The following is a 23,427-nucleotide window of genomic DNA, read 5'->3' on the forward strand; positions in this document are numbered from 1 at the left end:
TTTTTTTTCCAAGTATGGGTCGGGTTTCTGGGTGAAAGGGAAGAGTGGAAAGATGTGAATCTCTAAGCATGGAGATGATGATAACATGAGAAAGCAAGCTGCAGAACCAAGAAGAAAAGCTGTATTTAGCAGAAAGCATATTTAGACTGCTGTCATTTCTGCTTTTAGAGTGAGAAGACAAAAGTAGTTGTGTTCTGTTCCTGCACTGTAATTGAACATTCACAGTATGTGAGTGATACCACTCCCAATTGCAGTCCTGGACACAGTTTATCTGCAGCAAAAAGTCCCTGGCTGATGCTATTAGCTGGAGACATTAGGAAACAACCTGTGGTGCAGGCTCGTACACGGAGCAGTGTGGCACTAGCGATGTGCATTGCATTAAACCCAGCAGGGATGAAGCCAGACAAAAGCATCAGTGCTTCAGGCAACATGGCAAGACAGCAGATCAGAGAGACGCTGGTGATGGGGAAATGTCTTGCCTGCGGAATAGGGAGCTTTTTCATACTTTAAGTCTTTGTCCTCCTACAAAACTGCAGAAAGATATTCAGGAGAAAGCAAAGAGCCGTGCTGGCACCAAAAGAGTTCACCCAGCGCGTGTCAGCAGGTGCAGCAGCGATGCCAGGGTGCTTCTCCGTCCTTTACGGTCACTTTGAACCCTGACACATCTCCCTGTCTATCACTGCAGCTTTCCTCTGTCCCCAAACATAAGCTGTCATTACTGGGATGCTGAAAGCACAAGAGATGCCTGACAAAACCCACAACACCGCACCCATGTGAGCCGCCACGCTGCGACCCACGTGCCTGGCCGTTCCCACTGGATCATCCAGGGCAGGCCGTGATTTGGATCTTTACATCTCTCTCTCTTTCTATATATATATATATAATTTTTTTGAGGACTGCTGAGGAGCCGGTGACCTCTCGCAAACACAGATGGTGCCTGTGGAAAGCCAGGGAGTGGGGAGCTAGGCAGGATCACCTCCCTGCAGGACAGGGGCTGTGTGGCAGCGGATCCTAAGGGTGTGGATCCCAAGGGTGCAGATCCCAAGGGTTTTGGGCTCCCAAGGGTTTTGGGCTCCCCAGGGTGTTCATCGGGGTGCTGCAGGCGCTGAGAGGACCCGGGGAGGCGCTGAGGGAGCCATGAGCACCCCTCACAGCCTCGGGGTGCCTGCGGGGCGCCATGGCGGGGGCTGCCTCAGGGCTGCGGGGCACCGCCAGACCCCGGGGCTCCTCCAGCCCATCGGGGCGGCTTCCTCCGGACCCGGTGGGCATAACCGGGGCCGTCGCCCCCTCGATGCCCGTTAACCCGGCGGCGGAAACGACGGCCGGGCCGGGCCGCCCAATGGGTTGGTGCAGCGCGGCGGCGGGGCCGGCACTTCCTGGGCCTTGCAGCCGGCGGCAGCGGGGCGAGAGCCGGGGCCGGGGGCCCGCAGCTGAGCCCGGCGCCCTCCACCAGCACCATGCCCTTTGACTTCAGGAGGTGAGCACGGCCCGGCCGGGCGGAGCAGGGCATAGGGATAGGGATGGGGATGGAGCCGCCGCCTCCTCCTCCTCCTCCTCCTCTTCTTCTCCCCGCCCGGCCCCGAGGCCTCCCCCGGGTGGGTGAAGCCGGGCGGCTCGTCCCGGGGTAGGGAGGAGCGGCAGGGAGGCGAGAAGTAGGGCTGGGAAGGGACGTGGGAAAGGCAGGCGGGCGGTAATTAGCCTTATATAATGGCGTTGTGCAAAGGGGAGCGGGGCGTGCGGAGTTTCGGGCGCCCCCGGGGGCCGGGGGTGGAGCGGCGGGGGCTGCACGGCCGCAGGCAGCGCCTCGGTCCCGGGGGGGCTCCTCCTGCAGGGCCCCGGGGCTGGAGCCCTCCTGGTGGGAGCTGCTGAATGCCCAGAGACCCCTCGGGTTATGGTGGAGCCGGGGGAGAAACCATTCGTTTCCCGCATGACCCTCTCCAGACCCTAAGAGCTGTCCAAATCCATGCACGTTGCATGCAAAGTGCAAGGATTTGTACACATTGCATGCACAGTGCACAGATTTGTACACGTTGCATGCACAGTGCACAGATTTGTACACATTGCACGCAGAGTGCATGGATTTGTACGCATTGCATGCAAAGTGCACGGATTTGTACACACTACATACACACGACGTGCAAAGTGCACAGATTTGTAAGCACTACATGCAAACTGCACAGACTGATGCACTTTGCATGCAGAGTGCACAGATTTGTACACACTTCATGCACACTACATGCAGACTGCACAGATTCATACGCATTGCAGGCAAAGTACGTCGATTTGTATGCACTTCATACACACTACATGCAAAGTGCACAGATTCGTACACACTACATGAAAACTGCTCAGATAAGTCTCACCTAGGTTTCATCAGAACGTTAGGATTTCAATAAGAATACATGAGGTTGGGGGAATTCAGAGGTGTCAGGTGCTTCTTGGTGCTTCACATGTTAAACCATCACGAGCCATCCAAAACCAACCCTGTGAGGTGGCCGGAGAAAACAGCGATAGGGTGTTGTTTTTTAGTTCTCCCAAACAAAAGCTGTGTACTGTGTTTTTGCTGTAATTCTAAATCAGGCCTCTCATTTATACAGGCTAACATGATCTTGTATGTGATCCGTGAGGCACTATTGAACATGGAGGCAGTTGCTTCTGAATGAAAACTTGCTGACGCTGGAAACAGCATCTGCTGGATCATGTGGGATCCGGGTCCCAGAGCCCTGTTTCTGCTTTTGTCTAAAAGTTGGTAGAAAAAATCTTCTCGGCTTTGGAGACATTCTGCCAGCTGCAAGTCCTGTTGCCGTCTGTTTTCAGACTTGTAGAATACACGAACAATGAGGAATCCTGGGTTGTGGCTGTCACTTTATAATAGCAGATACAGAAAGTGTTATTTCTAATGTCTATAAAATGTAATTTTTGTTGGGTCTCAAAATGCACATGTGGAAAACAGGCTCTTAAAGAGTAATCACCCTAAGAGAAAGCACTAGTGATAAACTTCAGAGTGGTACAAAGGCATTGAATAAAAGCTGAGTTTCAGAGGTTGGATTATTGAGTTATAAAAACATAGAGGCATCAGTTCCAGTCTACATTCTAAAGATTCACAGTCCCAAGTAATTTCTATGTCACCAGGTTGGAGGATTCGAAGTAGGCATTTCAAAGCACCTGCTGGTATGATGTAAGCGTACTGAGGTTCATCTTTTCTGCAGAGATGAGACTTCAAAAGGCTGCAGTTGGTATAGCCAAGAACTATATTTTATTGTACAGAGAGACTGTTGTCATGTGCAACAAACTGCTTTCCTGTTTTAGCAACATGAACAAAGTTCAGGAACAAAATTTTTTCAAAGGTTAGAGACAGTCTTTTTAGCTGATGTGGTTTTTGTTCATTGTGCTGCCAGTGGAACAAAATCTGTTGAGGTTGGAAAATTTTACTGTCGTAGGTAAAGAATGATGCATGCATTAAAGAACTTACAGTTGCTTCCTGACAATGACATAACACACAGCACAATATTCTTAGAGAAAGAAAGTTACCACCTGTAACGTTTCTCAATGAAGAGGTGAAGAGGTTTTTTGTCACGTAAAATGCGAGGATTTTCTTTCAGAGATTTCAATTGGATGTTCCCTTGGCAAGGTACAGCTTGGCACCTTAAAATAATACTTGAATACTTTAAAGTGTATTACCCTTTTGTATAATTAGAGGGTTGGATTGTTTAAAAAATGTTTTTAAAATGCCCCTACATATCTTTTAGAGTCCAAAATTTAGAGGTTCAGGTGGAAAGGTATTGTTATTTTCTGGAAGCCACAGGTTTCACCAAAGAAATCTCTATTCTTCAAGTAAAAATCAAAACATTTCCAGCCATTTGACTAAATCTTTTGTATCTCCTAGACTCTAGGTTCAAATTTGTCCAGATTGAAGAACCCAAAGTGCTTAAACCAGTTTCTTGGAAGTTATCTACCAGGTTCAGGGTCTGAGGCATATTGGTTGGTATCAGATGTGGAAATAGTTTGTTTTGTTGCTTGTTCTGTACTTTTTCTGTAAGACGTCTGTGTTCTTGGCTTATCAATGATACTCTTTGCTGATAAAAAGTACATTTAACTCATAAATAAAAGAATATCTTTTACAGCAAAGTAATTTCAAGTGAATAAATAATTAATTCTGTCCCGAGTAACTTTAGGCCATTAGTAATCCTTAGTACTTGCCTAATGCTTTTCACTTTTTCAAAGCATTTCATGTTCACTAATCTCTACAGTCCTGCTGTGATGTTAGTAAGGAACCAAGCTTTTATTTTCCAGACTGGAGGCTTCGGTACAGGTCTGTTCGGTGCCTGGCATGAGACACCAGCCCTCCTGTGGAACTACTAAATCAGTTTGTATTTCTGGAATGCCCGGTTCCTTCTTAATTTTTAGAACATATTTGGCTGAGAGAGCAAAAGAGGTTTTTGCTTGTTGCATTTCCCCCTGTGTGTTAGAACTTGTGTCGGCAGAGCAGCTTCATACCTATTTGAGGATTTGGAGGTATGCAGCTGGAGCAGAAAGGGTGCTTCCCCCTCAAGCCTTTAAGACTCGGTGTCACCTGTGTTTGTGCAGCTTCCCTAGATGTAAAAATCATAATGAGATTAAACTATAAAGCCTGGGTCATCTTGAATGGTGATCGCAGGCCAGGTTTCTCACATGTTGTGTGATCCACTTAGCAGGGAGGCTTAGCTTCGGTGGTGCACAGCAGTGCTGGAACTGAGCCTGCTCTGGTGCTGGGAATTACAGAAGTAAAAATGAAGTGACTCCTGCACACTGGAAGTGGACGTGGCATAGAGAAACGTGGCTCTTGAACCTGGTGGCTTTTCTTGGCAGCTGCCTATTTGCATGAAGGTTCCTGATGGCTTTGTAGCAGCTTCTGAAACTTCGGAACTATTTTGGTAACCATAACTGATTGGACCAGGAGGAACTAAAATAGACCATTCCGAAAGCAAGTTTTTGTTCTAATTGCAGGCAATTCTCAGTTATGTTCTGACCACTGTTTCACGGGCATAGAGCAGCAAATACCTGTGAATCCTCATTGTTATATTCAATTGAACAGTTTAGAATTTATTTCCCACTACGAATCATCATGATGTTTTGATTAGGGTTTTTCTTGTTTTGTTTTTTTTCCCCCTTACGGCTTAACAACCTAACTGAAGTACTGTTGTTCACCAGTATGTTATACCTGGATTTTGGGGGTCATGGGAAAGGAACCAGGCTTAAAAAGGATTTTGACTTAAGCGCTAACTTGGAGTGGAAGTTCTTTGTGGCAAAGACTCTTACTCCCTCTGCACAGTACAATGGGGCCCCAGTCTGCCGTTTTTTGCAAGAATAGTAATAATTGATGCATTCTGCATGGGTATTCTGATTCAAATCTAAATAATATATATATATATTTATTGTTTTGGGACACAGGAAGGTCTTGGCTTTGTTTCCCCATAGTCTTTTTTTAAATCAAGTTGTCCAGTCTTAACAGAAGCTGACACACTTTCGACGTGATTGCTTTCAGGAGAGGCAGTATGTTTATGAATGTTTTTAATTTCGACCTGCAAGGTGTGATGGCTAATAGGCAGACTGATGCTCGAGACAGCTGACCTGGCATGGTTGCGAAACTGGCGATACGGCAGCAGCAGGGAGGTCTGCTTGTCCACCTTTGGTTCCCCACCAGATCAGTGAGATCAAACCGGCGGATTGTTGGCGATTTGGAGGCTAAAGAGAAAAACCTTTTTCTGAACTAAGCAGCCCCTTGGACAACGATTTCCCATTCACTTGCAAGCTGAAGGAAAATAGCTTGCTTTTAGTCTTCAGGCTTAAGGAAAGAAGGAGCAAAGCTCTCCTAATCGTACTGTTTGACGGGTTTGTGGGGGTCACGGCTTCAAATCTGAGGGGTTACAGAAAGATTTGGCTTAGATTTTTGGGGAGCTGTTCAGCTTGCGTTTGAACATTTTCCAGTTGTAAAGCAACAATAATGACTAAATGACGTTTTGGCACTGCCTAGCGAGTATCAGATGCTGGTGGAAATGTACATATTTGTTCAGGAGCTTTAATTTGCAGTCTCTTTGTGAAGTCTGAGGCGGTTCAGCTTCCCATCAGACTGCAGCACTCCATCCACCTGTTTGCTCTCTCTCAGCACATTGTTTAACAAGCCACATAAATACATAGTGGTTCCTTTGGCAAAATTACTCACTGAACTTTACAAATGAGCTCCCGGTGTCTGTCCCGCAGAGTGTGTGCAGTGGTGATAGCAGCAGGTATCACCTGCTCTTGGCTGAAACGGCGTGGGGAGGATAAGAAAGGAGAATGAGCAGCCGAGGCCAGCTGGGATGGTTTCTCCTGGTTAGATGCCTTGTGCATGCAGCAGTGGTGTAACAACAAGGTTTGCATGTGCCCTGTACTAAGTTGTCTGTGGTCATGCTCCTTTCCGCAGCCCTAAACTTTTTGCCTCTTGTATAACTCTGTTCAAGATCTTAAATCCTCTATGGGATTTACTTGGTAGCTGACTTCCTAAAGCAGCTCCTACATTTCCAACTCGTGGTGTTACACCGTGCTGTGTCAGTTAGATGTCTGCCTCTCTCCACTTTGCAGAGACCCACACTTTTGTCTTTAGCCTCTGCAATGCCAGCTGACTGTTTCAGCCCACCTGCTAACTCTACAAGCATATTTCCATAGTGAACTTAACCATGCCTGGCAAGCGTGCTCCTCTCGGCGTTGTGCAACGTGCTGGTAAACAAGCCTTCCCAGGGCTATTGCTGCTGCCTTACGTAATGGCCAGGGTTGGTGGTGGTGCCAGGCAGCAGCGTGACTAACTTAAAACAATAGCCCTTTGAGAGCACCTGAAAAATTATTCTGCAGTCGGATGGGCACACGGAGTTGTACAGACAGAGCCTGTTGATGTTTATGCCACCAATAACTGAGTATACAGTGCATGTGTGTAAATATTTCTTCCCAAGTTTCCTTAACCCTTGTCTTAAAATAGAAGTTACCTACTCCAGCTGAGTAAGTACAGGAGCATTAAAGTCTGGCTTTGTAGGAAAGTTTTGAATTGTTCCTTCTGAACTTTAACTGTCCTGCTTTGTTCATTCGTTGATGACACAGATGCTTTCTTCATGGCATCATAGTTCATTGCTGTAAAAATGACTGAATCACACAGTAAACAGAGTTGAAGCAATCCCATGGAGTGAGAGAAGCTGCACAAGTTGTACAGCTTGTATTTTGAAGAGTGCATGTGTGTTTTTTTAGGTATGTAATTCAAACAGCGGAGGTGGCGAGAAAAGAATAGTCTTGCAACCAAAGAAGAAGTCATCTGTTTTTTTTGTCTTCTATCCAAGCACAAGCTCTGAAGTGTTGTCTAGGTATTCCTGCACCAAGCCAGCTGCCCCTGGAATGGAAAACTTATTCTGCCAAAAAAACTATTAACAACAATCTTGTCGCGATCTACAGAATCTTCTTATACTGAAATATTTGACTATTTCAGTAGTGCTCATGGCAGACACGTACCAGGAAGGACTGCAGTCAGGTGGACAGTGCAGTTGGCTGCATTTGAACTGTGTGTTGGGATGTTGCTCATTTTGCTTCACTTTTTTTTTAAGGATATTTCCAAATTTTGGTGTATATAGTTTAATCCAGAGCAGGTAGAAACACAGAGTGGCTTTTGATACAGGAGGCTTCGAAATGCTGTGTTAATGTAGAACTGGTAACAGGCTTTCAGGCAGTCATGGTTGGTTGGTATTTATTTCATAGTCATGTCCTAAGGCAGATCACTTGCATTCTGAATTGCTGTCCATCTCCACTAAAACACCAGTGCAGCCAGTAATGTAAATATAACTTCGTGATATCAGATAAAGATGCGGTCCCAGAGCCTCATTGATTGATTCCACGTTGCTAAATCAAACGTGAGCAAACTGAACGGGCACCTCAGTCTGGCTGCTGGGTTGTGGCAGGCGATATCTCGACCAACAAGCGCTGGGAAACCCGGTCCCAGCTCCAAGCTGTGGCTCTGGTTTGGGTCTGTGTCGGCCGGGTTTCTGTAGGGGGTGGGATCGATGTGGGGGCTGCTTGAAAACCGAGTCAAAGCCAGGAGCTGCACGGGGAAGCCAGGTGATACTGCTGAGCTGTACTTGCTTGTAGGGAGTGCAGTTACGTGCAGCTGAAAAACAGCACTGAGTTGGTGAGGCATGGACAGGAATTCTTTTAGATTGGGATTTAAATAGGAGAACCTGAACTGGTCACGTCAGGGATTCCCTGCTGATACAGAAAAATCTGCTGTCCCGCAGCAGTGTGGACCAGTCTTTGTGCTTTTGGGGCAAAGCCTTATGAAGCTGGAGCTATTCTTCCCTTTTTTTTAGTGTCCTCTACTTTTTTTTGGCAGAGGTTATTTGTTTTCTTTGTGCAGTTCTGGGGAACGTAGAGGTGCATGGTCCAAATCTCCGATTTGTGGGGTGTCCTAGGGCATCTGGGGCTTAAACCTTTCAGAAGGTTTAGCACAAAGGAAAGGTACAAGGGTCTGATGCTACATTCCTGTTACAACATCATGTTTCAAGGTGTTCAGCAGTACTGGGCAGAAACAAAGTCTTCATGTTTGGTGATTTCTAGAAAATATGGGAAGATACCTTACAATTTTTTTCATTTACTTTTTTTTTTTTTTTTTAACTTTTAAGGATTGCAGCAATTTAATTAGTTTGGGGAGCAGCTGTATATGTTTTATCCTGTTCTCTCTTCCTCCATTCTCTCAGATCTCCAGGATATGGTGGTACCACACAGAAGTATGATCTTTTACTTTCAGTCTAGTGCAGGGCTGGGTCTCTTTAAATGCCAGTCCCCTTACTTGAACATTTTTATTTCGTGACTCTTTTCCCCTGTTTTGATGAAGCAGAGCATAGTTTGTTCACTTTATTAAAAATACATTTCTCTTTCATCCTTCATTTTGACACCTGCCTCACTGCCTAAGAGGAAATAAAATGCTTGCTGGCAGGACTCCACCATTGAGTATCTGAGATTATAAGTACATTCCTCTTCATAATTATCTTTGAAATATGCTTGAGCCTAATGTTTTATTTTGAAAAAAAATCGTGTTGTACTGCTTCCTCTCTTCCATTCTTTGGTGACATATGAAGTAGTTTACACAATTGGGGTAGCTCAGCAGTAGCGATTGCTACGTGTTCCTGGGCCATAAAGACCAAGCTCCTTACACACACTGAAAGAATAAGAGCACAAAATTTAGCAGATGGTAGACAAAAATACATTGTGCAGGGCAGCACAGTGGAGTGAGGGAGGCTGGCAGAAGGGAGGAACCAGGAGAAATAGCTCCTTGGTAAGAAATCAGTTCAAACAGGAGCGGAATCTAAGCATTTTGTGCCTTCCTTCTGCAAGTGCTGTGAGGGTTCGTAGTCTGTTGTCCTAGAAATAAATGGTTTTGCTGTTTTTCTGTTCAAATTCTTTCCTATACAAATCCCATACCTGCCAAGTAACTAGAAGCCCAGATGACATAACGCCGCAGAAGCGGCCGCCGAGCATACTTCCGAGGTTCTCTCGGCCCCTTTCCCTAAATGTCCAATTACCCAAAGGCTGAATTATATAATGAATGACAGTCCTCGTGGCTAACCTTGTTTTCTCATTCTCAGTACTCCTCCTTGTTTCAGAAACTTCCTCTGTTAGTTTCATTATGTTCTTGGAACTAGAATTAAGAGGGAGGAGCTGGCTGGCAAGGAAACCTATTCCTGCATTTCACTCCTTGGCCTATGAGTGTGGAGAGTCAGCAGGTCAAAAAAAAAAAAAAAGAAGGAAAATTGCTGGAGGATTATGCTTTAAAAATGGCGTGATGTGATGTTGGGATGTAATGTAAGTCGTGCAAAATTTGAGAATTCCAGACTTTGCTTGCTTGCAGTATAGATAAGATGGTTAAATCTGTATTAGCTCCTCCACCTCCTTGTCTAGTCCTTTGCATCCCAGAATTGGCTCAAAATAGCTCAGGATTAAGCAGTTTCCAATGTGGTTTTGAAGCCTTGAGAGTTTGTTCGTTAAAGCTCAACTTGTGCAGTATTGGTGTTAATACTTCATTGTGTGTAAATGAGGACTAGCTGATTACTTAATGATGTTTGTATGTTATCTGCTGTTACGCAGGTGTTAATCTTATTAAATGTGTTAATAACAGCTTGGTATTTACAAGTATCAATTTATTAGTCCTGCTTTGAATCTTTATTTGCATCTTGAACTCACATTCAGGGCCCGACTTTGATAGCTGTATATTACATGTTTACTTTCCATGTGTAAACACTTGCATTAACAGGATCTTTTTTTTTTTTTTTTGGGTCCCGGTTGAGGAAACCATTCCTAATCAAGGTTGTTCATAAACGTGCACTCTAGGCACAACCCTGTCACTGAACCAAGGCTCGGCTCATACGGTGCACATCACAGTTTGTTTTCATAAAAACATCTTCCTGGAGGTTTCCTTCTGGAGGCTTTCAAAGAAATTGGGACTTTGATCAGTCATACTTCATGCTTTTGCAGAGTTTTTAGTCTGTAGATTTCAACGTGCTTGATGAAAAGCGGGCAGATGTCTCCAGGTGCCTCTCTGCAAAATGAAGAAGCTAAAGAAGAAAGACTTAATTGGCCGGAGGAGAAATTACGCCGTGAGTCAGTGCCGGGAGCAGGACAGAGTTCAGGTCTGTTGGCTCCCACTGCTGCATCCCATCCGTGATCCCAGCCTCTTGCTGTGCCAGAAGCTGTCCTGAGCTGCTCTCTGCACATTATGTTCTCATCTGCCGTCAGACAGGAAACACAGAAATTTCATTTAAACAAAGAATTATCAATCTCAAAATGAAGCGTTCGGAGTCAGCAGTTCCTATTTTCTTCCCCTGCTGCTGACTTCCTGACATTGTTCTTCTCGGTCTATAAACCAGGGTGATAGATCTCACCTACTCTGCTGGCAGGGTTGGTTCTTTTTATCTGTGCTGGATTGGGTAAGGGCTGAGTGTGCCTGCAGAGCCGTCAGAGGAGGTGCTTGCCTTTGGATGGACAGGAAAGCAGTGTGATCTAAAGGAAGGATTTTGGAAAGAACTCTTGAATTTCCCCCTCAAAACTGATAATGCTTCCTATATATGTGTAGAAGAAGGTGTTAGGATAAGGCATCTGTCAATTTCCTATTGACTGTTCCAGGGTGGATTTACTGGTATGTATAAATTCTTTGTTTGACAGATCTGTAGAATAAAATTCTGGATTTATGTCCAGAACAAACAGCTACAGTGAAGGCAGTAAGGAGCTGAAAAGCCTATGCAGCTGGAAGTCACTGCTTTTTTTTAGAGTCAGGTAAGAAAGATGTGCTTCAAGAGAAGCTTTCCCAATTAAAATTGAAATAAAATCAACCAAGCAATTTAGTTCTGACAGAAATTCTACTTCCTAAACCTTGTAATTTGATTTCCATGTTCTTTCACACATTCCTGAGAGGAATTGGACCCTCTTTATTCTGACATTATTTAGGAGGGAATACAACACATCAGGTGGGTTCCTTCTCTGTGTCATTTAGGGGTCCCTAGCTCCATCAGAGATGACAGCTACTCTCAGCTCATGCTTTCCCAACATAGTGATTCGCTCCAAACTGCTGGTCAGGCCAGGTCTGACTTTTTTTGTGTTGCAGCTCTCAGACACCCGAGGTGCACAATCCTGCCCGCAACGATCGCTGAGCTGTGCTGTGTCACCTGTCCAGCCGTCTGCTCGTCCCTGTCCTCTCGCCCACGCCAGCCTAATGACGTCTGAGCCCTATCTGGGTCAGTAGGCAGAGGGGAGTCTTCCCCGCTCGTTCCTTTATCACCATTGTCCCAGGTACTCGCAGTTCTCTGGGGCCATCTTCTTTGCTATTGTGATTATTTCAGACATTCTGTCATTAGGTGCTTGGAACAGGGTAATTGGTCCTTAAGGCCACCTCGCATATCCTCAGAGTCAGCCTGCTGTTATGCTGTTGAATAAAATCAATTTAACAAGTAAAGGGAATAATCTTTTTCTCTCTGGTCATGGTCACAGTAGTTGCAGGTATGGTTTTAACAACGGTGAATGGTAGCAGTCCCTGTCCCCCCCCAGCTTCAAGTGGATGACTGGGATTTTATTTTTAAGTAGATTTTTTTTTCGTTAATCAAAAGAGCATTATGTGTGCAAACCTGCCTGGCTGTGCTGTTTGTTCTACCTTGACATTTCACTCAGCCTGAACAGTCACATTGAAAACTAAATTGGTGTTTTTGGATTTGTTCATTATACAAAAGTAACAGCTGTGCTTTTAAGGATCTTTCTGTGCGATGTGCTTCGTAGGAAAGAACAAAGCCGGAAAGGTACGCTCCGTGTTCGAGGGACCTGCCTGTGTTTGGTGGAGTAAAGGCGTATGTATTAGCCTGCTTGTTTTTATTTGCAGTTAAATGGCCTCTGAAGAGGTTAAAAGCTAGCAAGCCAGGGTTGAATGCCTGGCAGCTTGTGTTGTTCTGCTGGCATTGCCTGCCTGCTCTTACTGCCTGGTGTTCAAAAGCTGTTAAAGCAGCTTTATTGACAAGCAGGGATGAATTGTCCCAAAGCCATTATTTGAGAGCAGTGACCCAAGGAAATGGAGAAATGGTTGCTGCCTGTTAAACAGCTTTTTTTTTTTTTTCTTTTTTTTTTGAATCACTCTTAGCTGAGTGATTTTTTTGTTGTTGTTGTTTTGGTTAAAAATCTTTTCTTCTTCTGGTAGCCCTGGAGTATTCTGAATGCCTTCCTAGTTTCTGTCTGTCATCTTTCTGTCTTTCTGTCTCCATTAAAGAAGCGCTGAGGTGTCATGTTCTGGGGCAGCGATTTCTTCCCTTCTCCATCTAGTGGCTACAGCCCGAGAGTCTGTTTTCCTTCCTACTTGTGTTGTTGAATATCAGTAGATGGATGGGGGTTGCCAGTTACTGGATGTTTTGGTGGGTACTTTCTGTAATCCAGTGCCCAGTTGCTTTGTGAGACTTCTACTACATCGGTGAGCACAGACCCCACGGCATCTCGAGCTGCTGGAGAGGTAGGTTTCCACTTAGGTGATCTGTACACCTGGTTCGTAGGCTTTGGTTAGGTAACGGACATCTCCTTGCCCAAGCAGCCACATATCACACAGATACAAATGCGCCTTGACACCAAACAGCATGCTTTTGGTGGGAAGGTTTCTCTAGAAATGCCACTGGGGAGTGAAAGAAGGGTGTTTCCCTTCTGCCATTAGTCTCCAGCCTGAATGATCTTGCTCTGACAACAGTGTGTTTGTAGCTTTGTTTTGATTCTGTGAATGCACAGAGAAGGCGTCCAGCGTGGCCTCTGTATTGCTATTTTTTCCTTCTGCCTCCAAGCTACCCTGATGGTGATGGTGCAGAAAGAGGCTTCTGAGACAAACACGGTGACTAAATTCTAAGCTCCCCTTCGCAATGCCAACCTCCACTAACATTTTCCTGGGGAGAGAGACTAGGGTCTGGTTGCACACGGTTGTCTTTGAATGTCAGTAGGACTTAATCCAACTTACATTTATAATGACTGAGTTTCTTCCTGCATCCCGTGTCCTCCTTAGAAATGATAAATCATTTCATGCAAAGCGTATTGCAGGGTTCTAAGCTGTAAGTGGTATCCCTGGTAAGAGCCTTAATAGCAGCAGGTACTGAGTGAATCATAGTCCGTGAACTCTTCCCGTCTCCAGGGATGCTTCTCCCAGAGGTGGGAGCAGCAGTAATGAGAGGAAGGCAAGTTGTGCAGTCAGCTTTGCTGCGGGCTGCTTGAAAACTCCTGGGGGCCACTGTTCCAGCTCATCCCGTGTGCACTTAAACGTGGCTCCTGGAGCAGGGTCGAGGTTGCTCATTCTCCTCTCCTCACTTCACACCTGCCTTGGTTTCCTGAACTGCTAATGCAGCTCTTCTGTCGTGAAATGACAAACTTAAAAATAGACACGGCCGCACAGATCTTGTGGGAAGAGCTGGCTGTGTGTCTTTGTGCATCAGGCTTAGAGCTCCTGTGAGGAGCAGAATGAAGGTGACTGAACCAACCGTCTCCGTGCTCTGAATCATATGCCTGTACCACGACGATAAAACAGAAGTGTTTGAGAAGGCAGATAGGTAAGCAGCAAGAGGAGGAATAAAAGCATGCGGAGAGTGACGAATCCCAAGGTTATGTCCCTGTCTCCAGGGGGAGTTAATCCTTCTAAGAGTTAAGGATGATTTGTCTCTGCTATGGCATCTGAATAAAAATGTGAGTTGGCTGAATTCGCTGATGTCTGCATGAAGTAATTAAAGAGCATAGTGTAATTCAGAAGGATGTGGCCTAGAAATGAATTTATTTAGAATGTCTAAATTTAGATGTAGGATGTCTAGCTGCTTACCAGGAAAAGATACTCAATGTTTTCTAACCTGATACCAGGTGGAGCTGCCTCGGGATGCCTGCTACTGAGGATGAAGTGGATGCTGGGGTGGATTTGGCTCCTTGAGGCCCTCCCATGGTGTAGGCAGATTTCATGAAGCGCAGTCTGCGGTGGTTGTTCCAAGTGATGTTCCTAGCGTGTTCCTAGAAATTCCCCGTGTGGCAGTTGTCCTACCCATCTGGAAAAAGGCAGTAGAATCAACAAATAGAGTGCCTTATCTTTTGAGGAAAAACTTTTTTTTATGAGTTTGTTAGTGTGTAATCTGCATGAGATACCTCTCTCTGTATTTCTTGAATGTAAGTACAGTGTGTAACGGTAGAAGTTGTCTCTTCCACGTTGTAACTCCGTTTGCTGGGGAGTACGTAATGAATGGACTGTGTGAGGAACAGGCAAGCTTTGTTGTGTTAGTCAGGAATTGGCGTGTGTGTGGAGAAACACTGACATCAGGCCTTCTTGGATCGCTTTTACTTGAGGCCTGCAGCCACACTGATTCACTTCTCTTTGGTTTGCAAGAAGGACTTGACAAATAGGAAAAAAAAACAGCAGTGGTATTGCACTTGGAGATATCTCCTGTTCGTAGGAGCTGTGCTACTTGCTGTTGAATTGGGTAAGGGCATTACCAGCACGTGGGCAGAAGCACAAGGGGAAATAAGTTTTGAAAACTCTGACAAATCTATATTCCCCTGTGTAGTGGCAAGGAACATTTCTTGTGTGAAATAGTTCTTCAAATACCAACCTAATTTTGTTCTACTTCACTTCAGGACAAAAATCCTGTCTGTGTGTGTCACAGATGTCCTGCCTTTCTCTTTTTCAGCCTGCAGCCCCTCTGTTTCTCCAAGCAGTGATGTTTATTGCCAAGAAGGAACCAGCTGAGGATGGAGTTCTTATTGACCCTAAAAGCCCCTTGGGACAGTTCAGGCTGCAAGACTTCACCAGTGGGCTCTTTTTAACCTTTTTTTTTTCCTTAAAAACCTTAGGGAGATCTCCCCCACACCCTTTATTTGGGAGATGTTGTTGTATCTGATGGATTTTGATGCTCCCTGCTCGCACTGAATGAGTCCTTCTTGTTGTGCTTTACCCTGACAGGCAGCTGGGCATCACCTAGCCACTCATTCTCTTTCCCCAGGTGGAATAGGGGACAGAAGTGGAAAGGTAAAAGTGACAGAACTCACGGGATGAGGTAAAGCAAAAGCCGCTTGCACAAGCGAAGCAAAACAAGGAATCCATTCACCACGTCCCACCATCAGGCAGGTGTGCAGCCACTCCCAGGAAAGCAGGGCTCAGCATGCATAATGGGTTCTTGGGAAAGCAAACGTCACTCCAAACATCCCCCCTTCCTTCTGCTTTACTCCGGTTCTATCTTTGGCCAGTCTGAGCCATCTGTCCTGGCTCTGTCCCCTCCCAGCTCCTTGTACACCCCTGTCTCCTTGCTGGGGAGGAGCACGAGGAGCTGAAAATTCCCCGGCTCTGTGTAAGCACTGCTCTGCAATAACTGAAACATTAGTGTGTTATCACTGCTGTTTTCATCAGAAATCCAAAACAGATAAAACAGAAATCCAAAAAATATGAGCCTCTACAAAGAAAATTAACTCTATCCCAGCCAAAACCGTGACACATTTTTAGCAGTGGGCCTACAATATACAGCATGCTGGAATATTAACTCGGGCTCTGCAGTACTTCAGACTTCTTATTGTAGTAAAATGAGGATCTTTATACTATTTTCAGAGTTATTTTTCTGTATCTGTACTCAGTAGCCTCTTCTTTGTCCAGTTTAGTCATATCTGCTGTAGAATCACAGAATGTTCGGGACTGGGAGGGACCTTGGGGGATCTAGTCCAATCCCCCAATCTTTGAATCTTTGGTTTCTCAGTAAACTTAATAGTGAAGTTACATTTCTGCTTTTAGATGTGTGGTACTTGGCAGATCACTTCAAGTAGAGTTATTAGTTAATGAAGCAAATTGGTTCAATAGTACCACATCATCTTTTTTTTCAAACAGACATCAAAGCTACTGATGCATAGTAAAATCAAGGTAGTTTTTCACTGTGCCGTGGACCAGCTATTGAGAGTGAGTAATGGCACCAGAAATTAGTGGCCTCAACTTGAAATGCAGTATCTGCTGAAAAACAGATGCTGCTTCAAAAAGCTGGTTAATGTGGGAGGTGGAGGAACCGAGCATTGTTTAAACACCCACATTCTTCTGTGTGAATCACAGCCACGGACCCTTGCTGCTAAGACAAGATGACATGTTGTATTTACGCCACTGTTGACCAGCTAGAGGTGGAATGTCAGACCTTATATCATTTTTTTAATTGTTTTTGACATCAGAAATGTAATTTCCTGTAATGTATGATCGTGTCCTCTAGACACCTTCCCTCTTCAGTGCGTGCTGCAGACCTACCTGTGATAGAGCCAATATGCTTCAAAAAGAAGACTGATGTTTAAATATTTGTTTTTATTCTGGCAAGAAATAAACTCTGCATAAAGCATAAAAATGTTTTTCCCCTGTCTGCAAGCATTAAAGCTAAATTTCTGAATCACCTGAGAAGTGGCGAGGGAAGAAAATTAATCTGCTGCTGACTTGGAGTGCCCAGATTCTGCTCTGTGACCAAGTGCAATGTGAGTGCATTGCACTTCAGCGTGGCTGCTTGGTTAACTGGAATCTGTGTTTGTCCTTCTCTGATATTAGCTCCTTTACATATCCAACTTTCCCTTTGCTACCAGACATTCAAATCACCATTGAGTTGTACTTACAAGTACTGTTGTTGTGTTTTTTTTTTGTATTGCCTCAATTTTTTAACTTCCTGCTCCCAAAAAAAGATAACAGCATCTTACAGAGGTGTTACTCTAGTGTTTTATTGAAGCTTCTTTCAGACTCCAAATATAACAGACAGGATATTTCTATTCAGGGAGGTGGTAATCTTGAACAGAATAAAGTATTTATTGCTTAATTTCCTGAAATATTTCAGATCCAGACTTGAAACTGTTCAGGTGTATGCAAAGCACGCCTTGGCAGGAAGCCCAACCTGTAGGAGCTCCTGCTGCAGGAGTGAGCTCATCCCTCTTCTCCAGGCAGACATTTTGAGTATCCACTCTAGAAGAAAATTTAACGTTTGGGTAGGCATCCTCTGCCCTCTCTGTCACCCATCTTGCTCTGTCAATCAGATGGATTTGAAAGGAAAGTCAGGAACCACCCCGGGGCTGGGGATGTCGACTTGCTTCATTCTGTTGGTTTGACCGACCAGCGCCTTTGCTGAGCTGGCTCTGGACGTAATTGCTCATGGCTGTCCCATTCAGACGAGTGCTGCTGCATCTGCCTGGGGCTTGTTAAACATTTTGATGCTCTCTGTGGCCCTAGGAGACCCTGAAAACTGAACAGGAAGAGCATATACTTCTAAGAAAAAATGCTTGAATAGTAACAGCTCATGTTAGTCTAGATACAGCCTGAAGTTCATCTACTAGTTGCTGGCACTTTGCATGTGCCATCTATTTCTTGGGTCCATCGAGGTACGCCTGCCTGCAGTTTTACCTGGCCATCCACTTGTGCAACTGCGGGAAGGTGAGACCAGACATGTCACGTCCGTGTTTCGGAGAGGACTATTGCACACCTGTCCGTCAGACAGCCTGAGCTCTGCCTCGGATCTCCTTTAATCATCTTAAGGTTTGTGGATTCTGTTTGAGCTTCCTAAAGAAGAGCTGCTCGAGGATCATTGTTAAACATGCTGCTTGACCAGTTCATTGACATTCCTGCCAGGGAGGTGAGAAAGTTTCTGGTTTTGTCCTTCCAGCTTTGGAGAGGGGAAAAAAGTATTGTAGTGTTCCCTGACGTTAATCATCGATGTTGGTTCCAGTGGAACTCTGACATTACCACCAGCCCTTTTTCGTTTCTTTGTTTGTAACCATGCTGTCCATTGAAACACAAGACAATAGATACACTGGATGTGTCAGGAAATTCCTTTGTTATACTGATGACAGCCCAGTGCTATCTTTAGCCTTGTATTCTGGTACTGCGAGGTCCAGCTCTGCCTTTATGCGGCTCTGTGTGACCTGGAGGAGAAGCTTTCCTAGCGAAAAGTTTGTTGTTTCCATCCTACAACCGTGTCAGCTGTAGGATGTTATTTTGCCTTACAAGTCTCGCCTATCTGAGCAAAGGAAGAAAGCTGCCAAAAGCTCGATATAAATAACCTGCTGTCCCTCCTGTGGAAACTGTCCGTGTGCACTCTTTGGAAGCGTAAAGTGATGCATCCCTTTGTGAGAGCGGGGTAAACTCTACACGATGCTGCCAGCTGAGTTCCCTTCGCCGTTACTGAGAGGTGATGAACATGCTGTAAATCTACGCCCTGGTTTCTCGTGATTGTTTAGGATCTAACTGCACAAATACCAAAGTGGGTATTCACAGCGTAGTACAGTGTGTCTCGCTGCATCGTGAGCTGTCTGGTAGAACTTTTCCGAACATCCCGTCTTCCTCCGGCGTTAGTAATACCTTCCACTGCTTTTAACGTGCTGGTATCAGACATCCATAAGGCAGCTTTTGCAACATAGAGGGCACAAGGTTCCTGTCTGTTCCCAGGGTATAAATACTCCTCCAAGTGACCAATGCTTCAGGAACCTTGAGGCTTTCTGGAATTTTTACTGCAGGTGCTTGCAGGAACATCTGACCTGAGGGCAAGTAAAACCTGTTCCCCTTTTCCATGCATCCAACTGCAGGCCTCCTCCCTCCTAGGTTACAAATCATCTGTGATGGCTAATCCTCATTCTTTCCTCTTCCCAGGACAGTGTAAGTGATCCCCTGGAATTGCTTTGAACTCTGTGACAGAGGCAAGAAGCCAGTGGCTTTGAGTGAAGCATAGAAATTAATCAGATTTTTAAACCTTAGTTCTGATAGGAGCTTTGGCTTTCACACATACCTGATTTCTTGGGGCATAGGCTCTCCTGTTACAGTAACTCTTCCCAACTTCACAAAATTAAGAAGTTTGCTTGATTTATTTATTTGCTAAAATGATTTCTAATTAATGAAGTCTTGTTTTGGTTATTGCTGGGATCTCATCTCTCTGCTGTCCCACAAGCATGCTTTTCCAGCTGTCATTGAATCCTGTGCAATTTTTAATCTCCTTTTAACTGTGAGTTTAAATTAGAGTTAACTGAAGGTACCTTTTTTCCCTGACCAGGCCAGTATCTCCATCATTCTTTTCAATGTCCAACGTCTTGCTCTCCTTTTTGTTTTCCCCTTTCTTCTCTAAATGTGCAAACCCAGCTGCTGCCTCCATCTTCCTGGATCAGACTGAGTTACACTTCCTCAAGCTGTGGCCAGTGCCATATGCTTTATGTGAAGATACCTGGTACCTGCAGAGTATTTTTCAGTTACCAAACCATAAACCCTCTGAACCCAGAGCATGTCTTTTCAAAGCAGATGAATATTCTGTCAGGATACTTGCATATATCCAGTCCTTTTTCTTCTGATCTGCTGGTCTCTTGGACTTCGTAGTATCAAGGGTCAGTGAGCAATGTGAGCCAGTAGTGTTTGTCTCTAATTCCAAACCTGTCTCTTTCCATTCCCTTTCTGTTAATCATTTTGACCACTTCAGCATCCTTTTCCAGGCTTAAACACACCTCCCCTGTTGGCGTTCCCTTCTGCTGCTTGAGTCCGGCTCTGGACATCATCCTTCAAGCTCCTGCACTCGTCTGTAAGATCTCGGCTGAGCTCTCCTTCCTCCCTGCCACCCAGGCTGCTCTCGTGGCCTCTCCTGGAGATCTTGTCCACTCTTGGTTCAGCGTGGGTACTTAGTGCCTGTTCTTTTCTAGAAACATGTTAATTCTCTGAAATGTACCCATTTATGCAGTCCTCCTGGGTTGTTCTGTACTGTATGAGCCTCTAGACTGTAAATTCAAGGCCGGGAAGTTGTTAGCCCAATGTTCATGCCTCGTTAGCAGTGTCTGTTCACTGTGCTCGTATATTAAATGATCCTTGAAGTGTTTTAAGGGCCTCGTGAGACAAATGCTGCACATATGCCATACTGTCCTTACAGAGAGGCTTGAGCCTCTAAGGATAGACCTAGAAGTTTTCAAAACTCTAGGCAAATCAGATCTGGAGATTTGCTTAAATCTTTTCTTAGTTGTGGCATGAGAAGGAGAGAGGGAACGTAACATAGCTGAAGAGATGGGAAGCAGAAGAGCACGCTGAGAGGGTGAACTGCCTTTTAAGCACTTAAAGCCAGGAGATGAATGTGGCTGGCAGACGCTGATCATCAGCTTTCTCTAGTGTAGCCTATTCCTAGCGTACTTTAGCCACGTAAAACTTGATTTGTGTGTTTTGGTTGTTACTTATGTGATTAAAATGACAGAGGAGAGAGCCACACTGTGACATTGGCTTTCCACTGAGTTATTTAAAAAGCTGGGTTGCTTTTTTTAAACCTGCGATAGGTCATCCTTTCAAAACTCGTAAATATTTCTGATCGTAAGAAAAAAACTTCCTTTTATAGTATCCCCATACTGCTGTTTCTACTGAATCCGCTGTAGAGCTATTTCCTATTTCTAATTGCTCACTCACCAAACAGCTCTTTTTTTTTTTTTTTTTTTTTTAATGTGCTCTTTCTTTCTCAGCTTTTTCTCCCCGGTGCTCCATTATTGTGACTGTAGTGAGAGGACGCCAGCTTTCAGCATTTAATGGGCTGCGAGGAGGAAAGATCAGCTACTTCCTCTGCCCGTGAGACCGTGATGTCAGCAGCTGCTCCGGGCTGCTTTATCATCCGCTGCTGCTGTTGCTGTGGTGCACAGGGAAGGAATGTAAACAGCTCTTTCCAGATGTTCTCGGGGCAGCTGGAGATCCATAAATGGCCTCTTTGGTTCAGGAATGTTACTGATCCATCTAGGGGATGGCAGGGAGTGGAGTCATAAAAACATACAGCTCCGTGCCTATCCTGTGCAGCATGCTCTGTCAATTTTATCTCATGAGCAAGAGCTGTGTGCTGCTGGCAAATGTGCCGGCTTCATCTCGCTCTGTGCTGGTGTGGCCACGGCAGCACAGGGCCTGGATGTGCTGCAGATACTGAGCTCATCCTCACGAGACCCTTCAGGGATGTACTCTTCCTACTTTATAGGTAAAAAGGATGGGTGAGCATGCTCGGGGCTTGAATTGCACAGGCGAGCTACCATAATAACCAGCTCTCCTTCCTTGGCCTACCCGTTCTTCCTCCAGCTTCGACTCCTGGGCAAGCACAGCAATAGTGTCCCAATCCTGTGTGTGACAAACGCTGTTTTGTTCACCCGTTGTACCCATGATTTAATTAGATACAGAGTAAAGGAAAGAAGGCTGATGTAGTTTTGGAGCTCTGAATATAAAATTTGGCGTAGTAGGAAGCACTGAATCAACATGGGGCTGTTTCATCTTGGTGCTGGATAGAGCAGAAATTTGGAAGCCAGCGTCTCTCATGCTTGTTCAGGACTGGAAAAAGCATCAAATCTCACTTGCTAATGGCGTATCCAAAAAAAGTCTATTCTGGGGGAGAACCAGTCACTTCCTTCTTTAGGGTGTGTGTGTTTTTAATGCATTAATTAATTTTTATTGAGTGGTGGAAAAACTGATGTCAGCGCTGCATTGCGGCTGGACATGCAGCAACACAAGGTGGTAGGAAATAATACAGCTAACATCATAAGGGCAGTGAAAGTTTAACCACGGAGAGTTTAAAATAGCAAAGTTGAGCCATATGGATATTAAAAGGTATGACTGAATCAAAACAACTGTCTAATATTAAGTTGGATTTTGTTGGGGGAGTAGCAGACTTCTTGGGTTAACTGAACTTCTGTGTATCCAATGTCCAAGGGTAGGTTTCTTGCCTCAACACCTTGATTTCTGGCTTTGGTATTGGCAGTCTTTGGCTACCGTGGGATACAAAACACTAAGTGCAATGTAGATTGTCTCTCCCTGTATTTTTTGTGAGGCCTTTATTATATTCAGGAGTCTGTAGAGTATCGTTTTCCTTTTACGGTGGTCTGTAAACTTGTCCAGCGTGACTTCTTCCCTGGCACCTGTAGCAGCTCAGATTGCAAAGATCCATGACAGCAAAGCAGAGGGAGGTGGAGGGAAGTGCTCTGGAAACTGGAGCCAAAAAGCAGAGCAGTTACATAATTGTACAGAAGAAAAAGCACTCTTTTTTTTTTTGTTTTGTTTTTCCTTTTCACATCCGTCTGCAGACTGAAAAAATGCTGTTGGAAAGCTGGATGGAAAAACGTTCAGCATCGTTCATCCCTGTGGGGACATGAAATGTATTGAAATATTCCACCTGTTTTATGGCTGTTACTTTTCCTTTTTCAGGTTTGACATCTACAGGAAGGTGCCAAAAGACCTTACACAGCCAACCTACACAGGGGCTATTAGTAAGTAGCACTTCATTTTGCTGTCCTTGCATACCCCTGATCTAAAATTAAAGATCTTTTGGCTTCTGTGTCTTTAAAGATATTTTTAAAGGGATATTAAACACTGGAAATGGTATCCTTTGTTGCTGAGACAGCTCATTTTACCCAATCTGTAAGGTTGCACTAAACGACGGGGTAGTTTGCATGGGTTTTAGGGATATGGTTTAGTGGGGACTGTTAGCGTTAGGTCAGAGGTTGGACTTGATGATCTTGAGGTCTCTTCCAACCTAGAAATTCTGTGATTCTGTGATTTGGAATTTCGGTAACAAAAAGTAGCAAAGATATATTGTTATGAAAGGCAGCTCCTAAAAGCTAATGCTGAAATACCTACTCTGCTAGCTACTGAAGTAGCTAGTGAAGCTTTCTGCTAATCTTCCCAGGAACAGAAGCTATGAGTCTGCTCCAAACACTGGGGGAGTGAACGACGGCAGGTTTTTTTTGCCTTTCTGTGATAGGCATCCTCTTAGTGTGAAAAACAGCCGATAACAGTTGTGTTCACAGTTACTGAGCTCAAGTTTTTGCTTGCTGAAGAGACACGAGGAATCAAGCTGCTACAAACGGGGAATCCAGGTTTGAATTCTGGATCCATAAGAGCGGGGCTGATGGCAACAT

General features: G+C 44.8%; 1 protein-coding gene across 1 annotated transcript in view; it reads left to right on the forward strand.

Moving 5' to 3' along the window:
* The first annotated feature begins 1,365 nt into the window (after positions 1–1,365).
* Positions 1,366–23,427, forward strand: part of ERGIC1 (endoplasmic reticulum-golgi intermediate compartment 1) — a 59,417-nt gene continuing 37,355 nt past the window's right edge. Inside the window, exons 1-2 of the mRNA XM_032196699.1 lie at positions 1,366–1,477; positions 22,715–22,776. Of these exons, the coding sequence (XP_032052590.1) occupies positions 1,458–1,477; positions 22,715–22,776 (82 nt within the window). The 5' untranslated portion in view covers positions 1,366–1,457. The remainder of the gene's footprint in view (positions 1,478–22,714; positions 22,777–23,427) is intronic.

Source organism: Aythya fuligula, chromosome 14, assembly GCF_009819795.1.
Source record: "Aythya fuligula isolate bAytFul2 chromosome 14, bAytFul2.pri, whole genome shotgun sequence".
In the NCBI taxonomy this organism is placed as follows: domain Eukaryota; kingdom Metazoa; phylum Chordata; class Aves; order Anseriformes; family Anatidae; genus Aythya; species Aythya fuligula.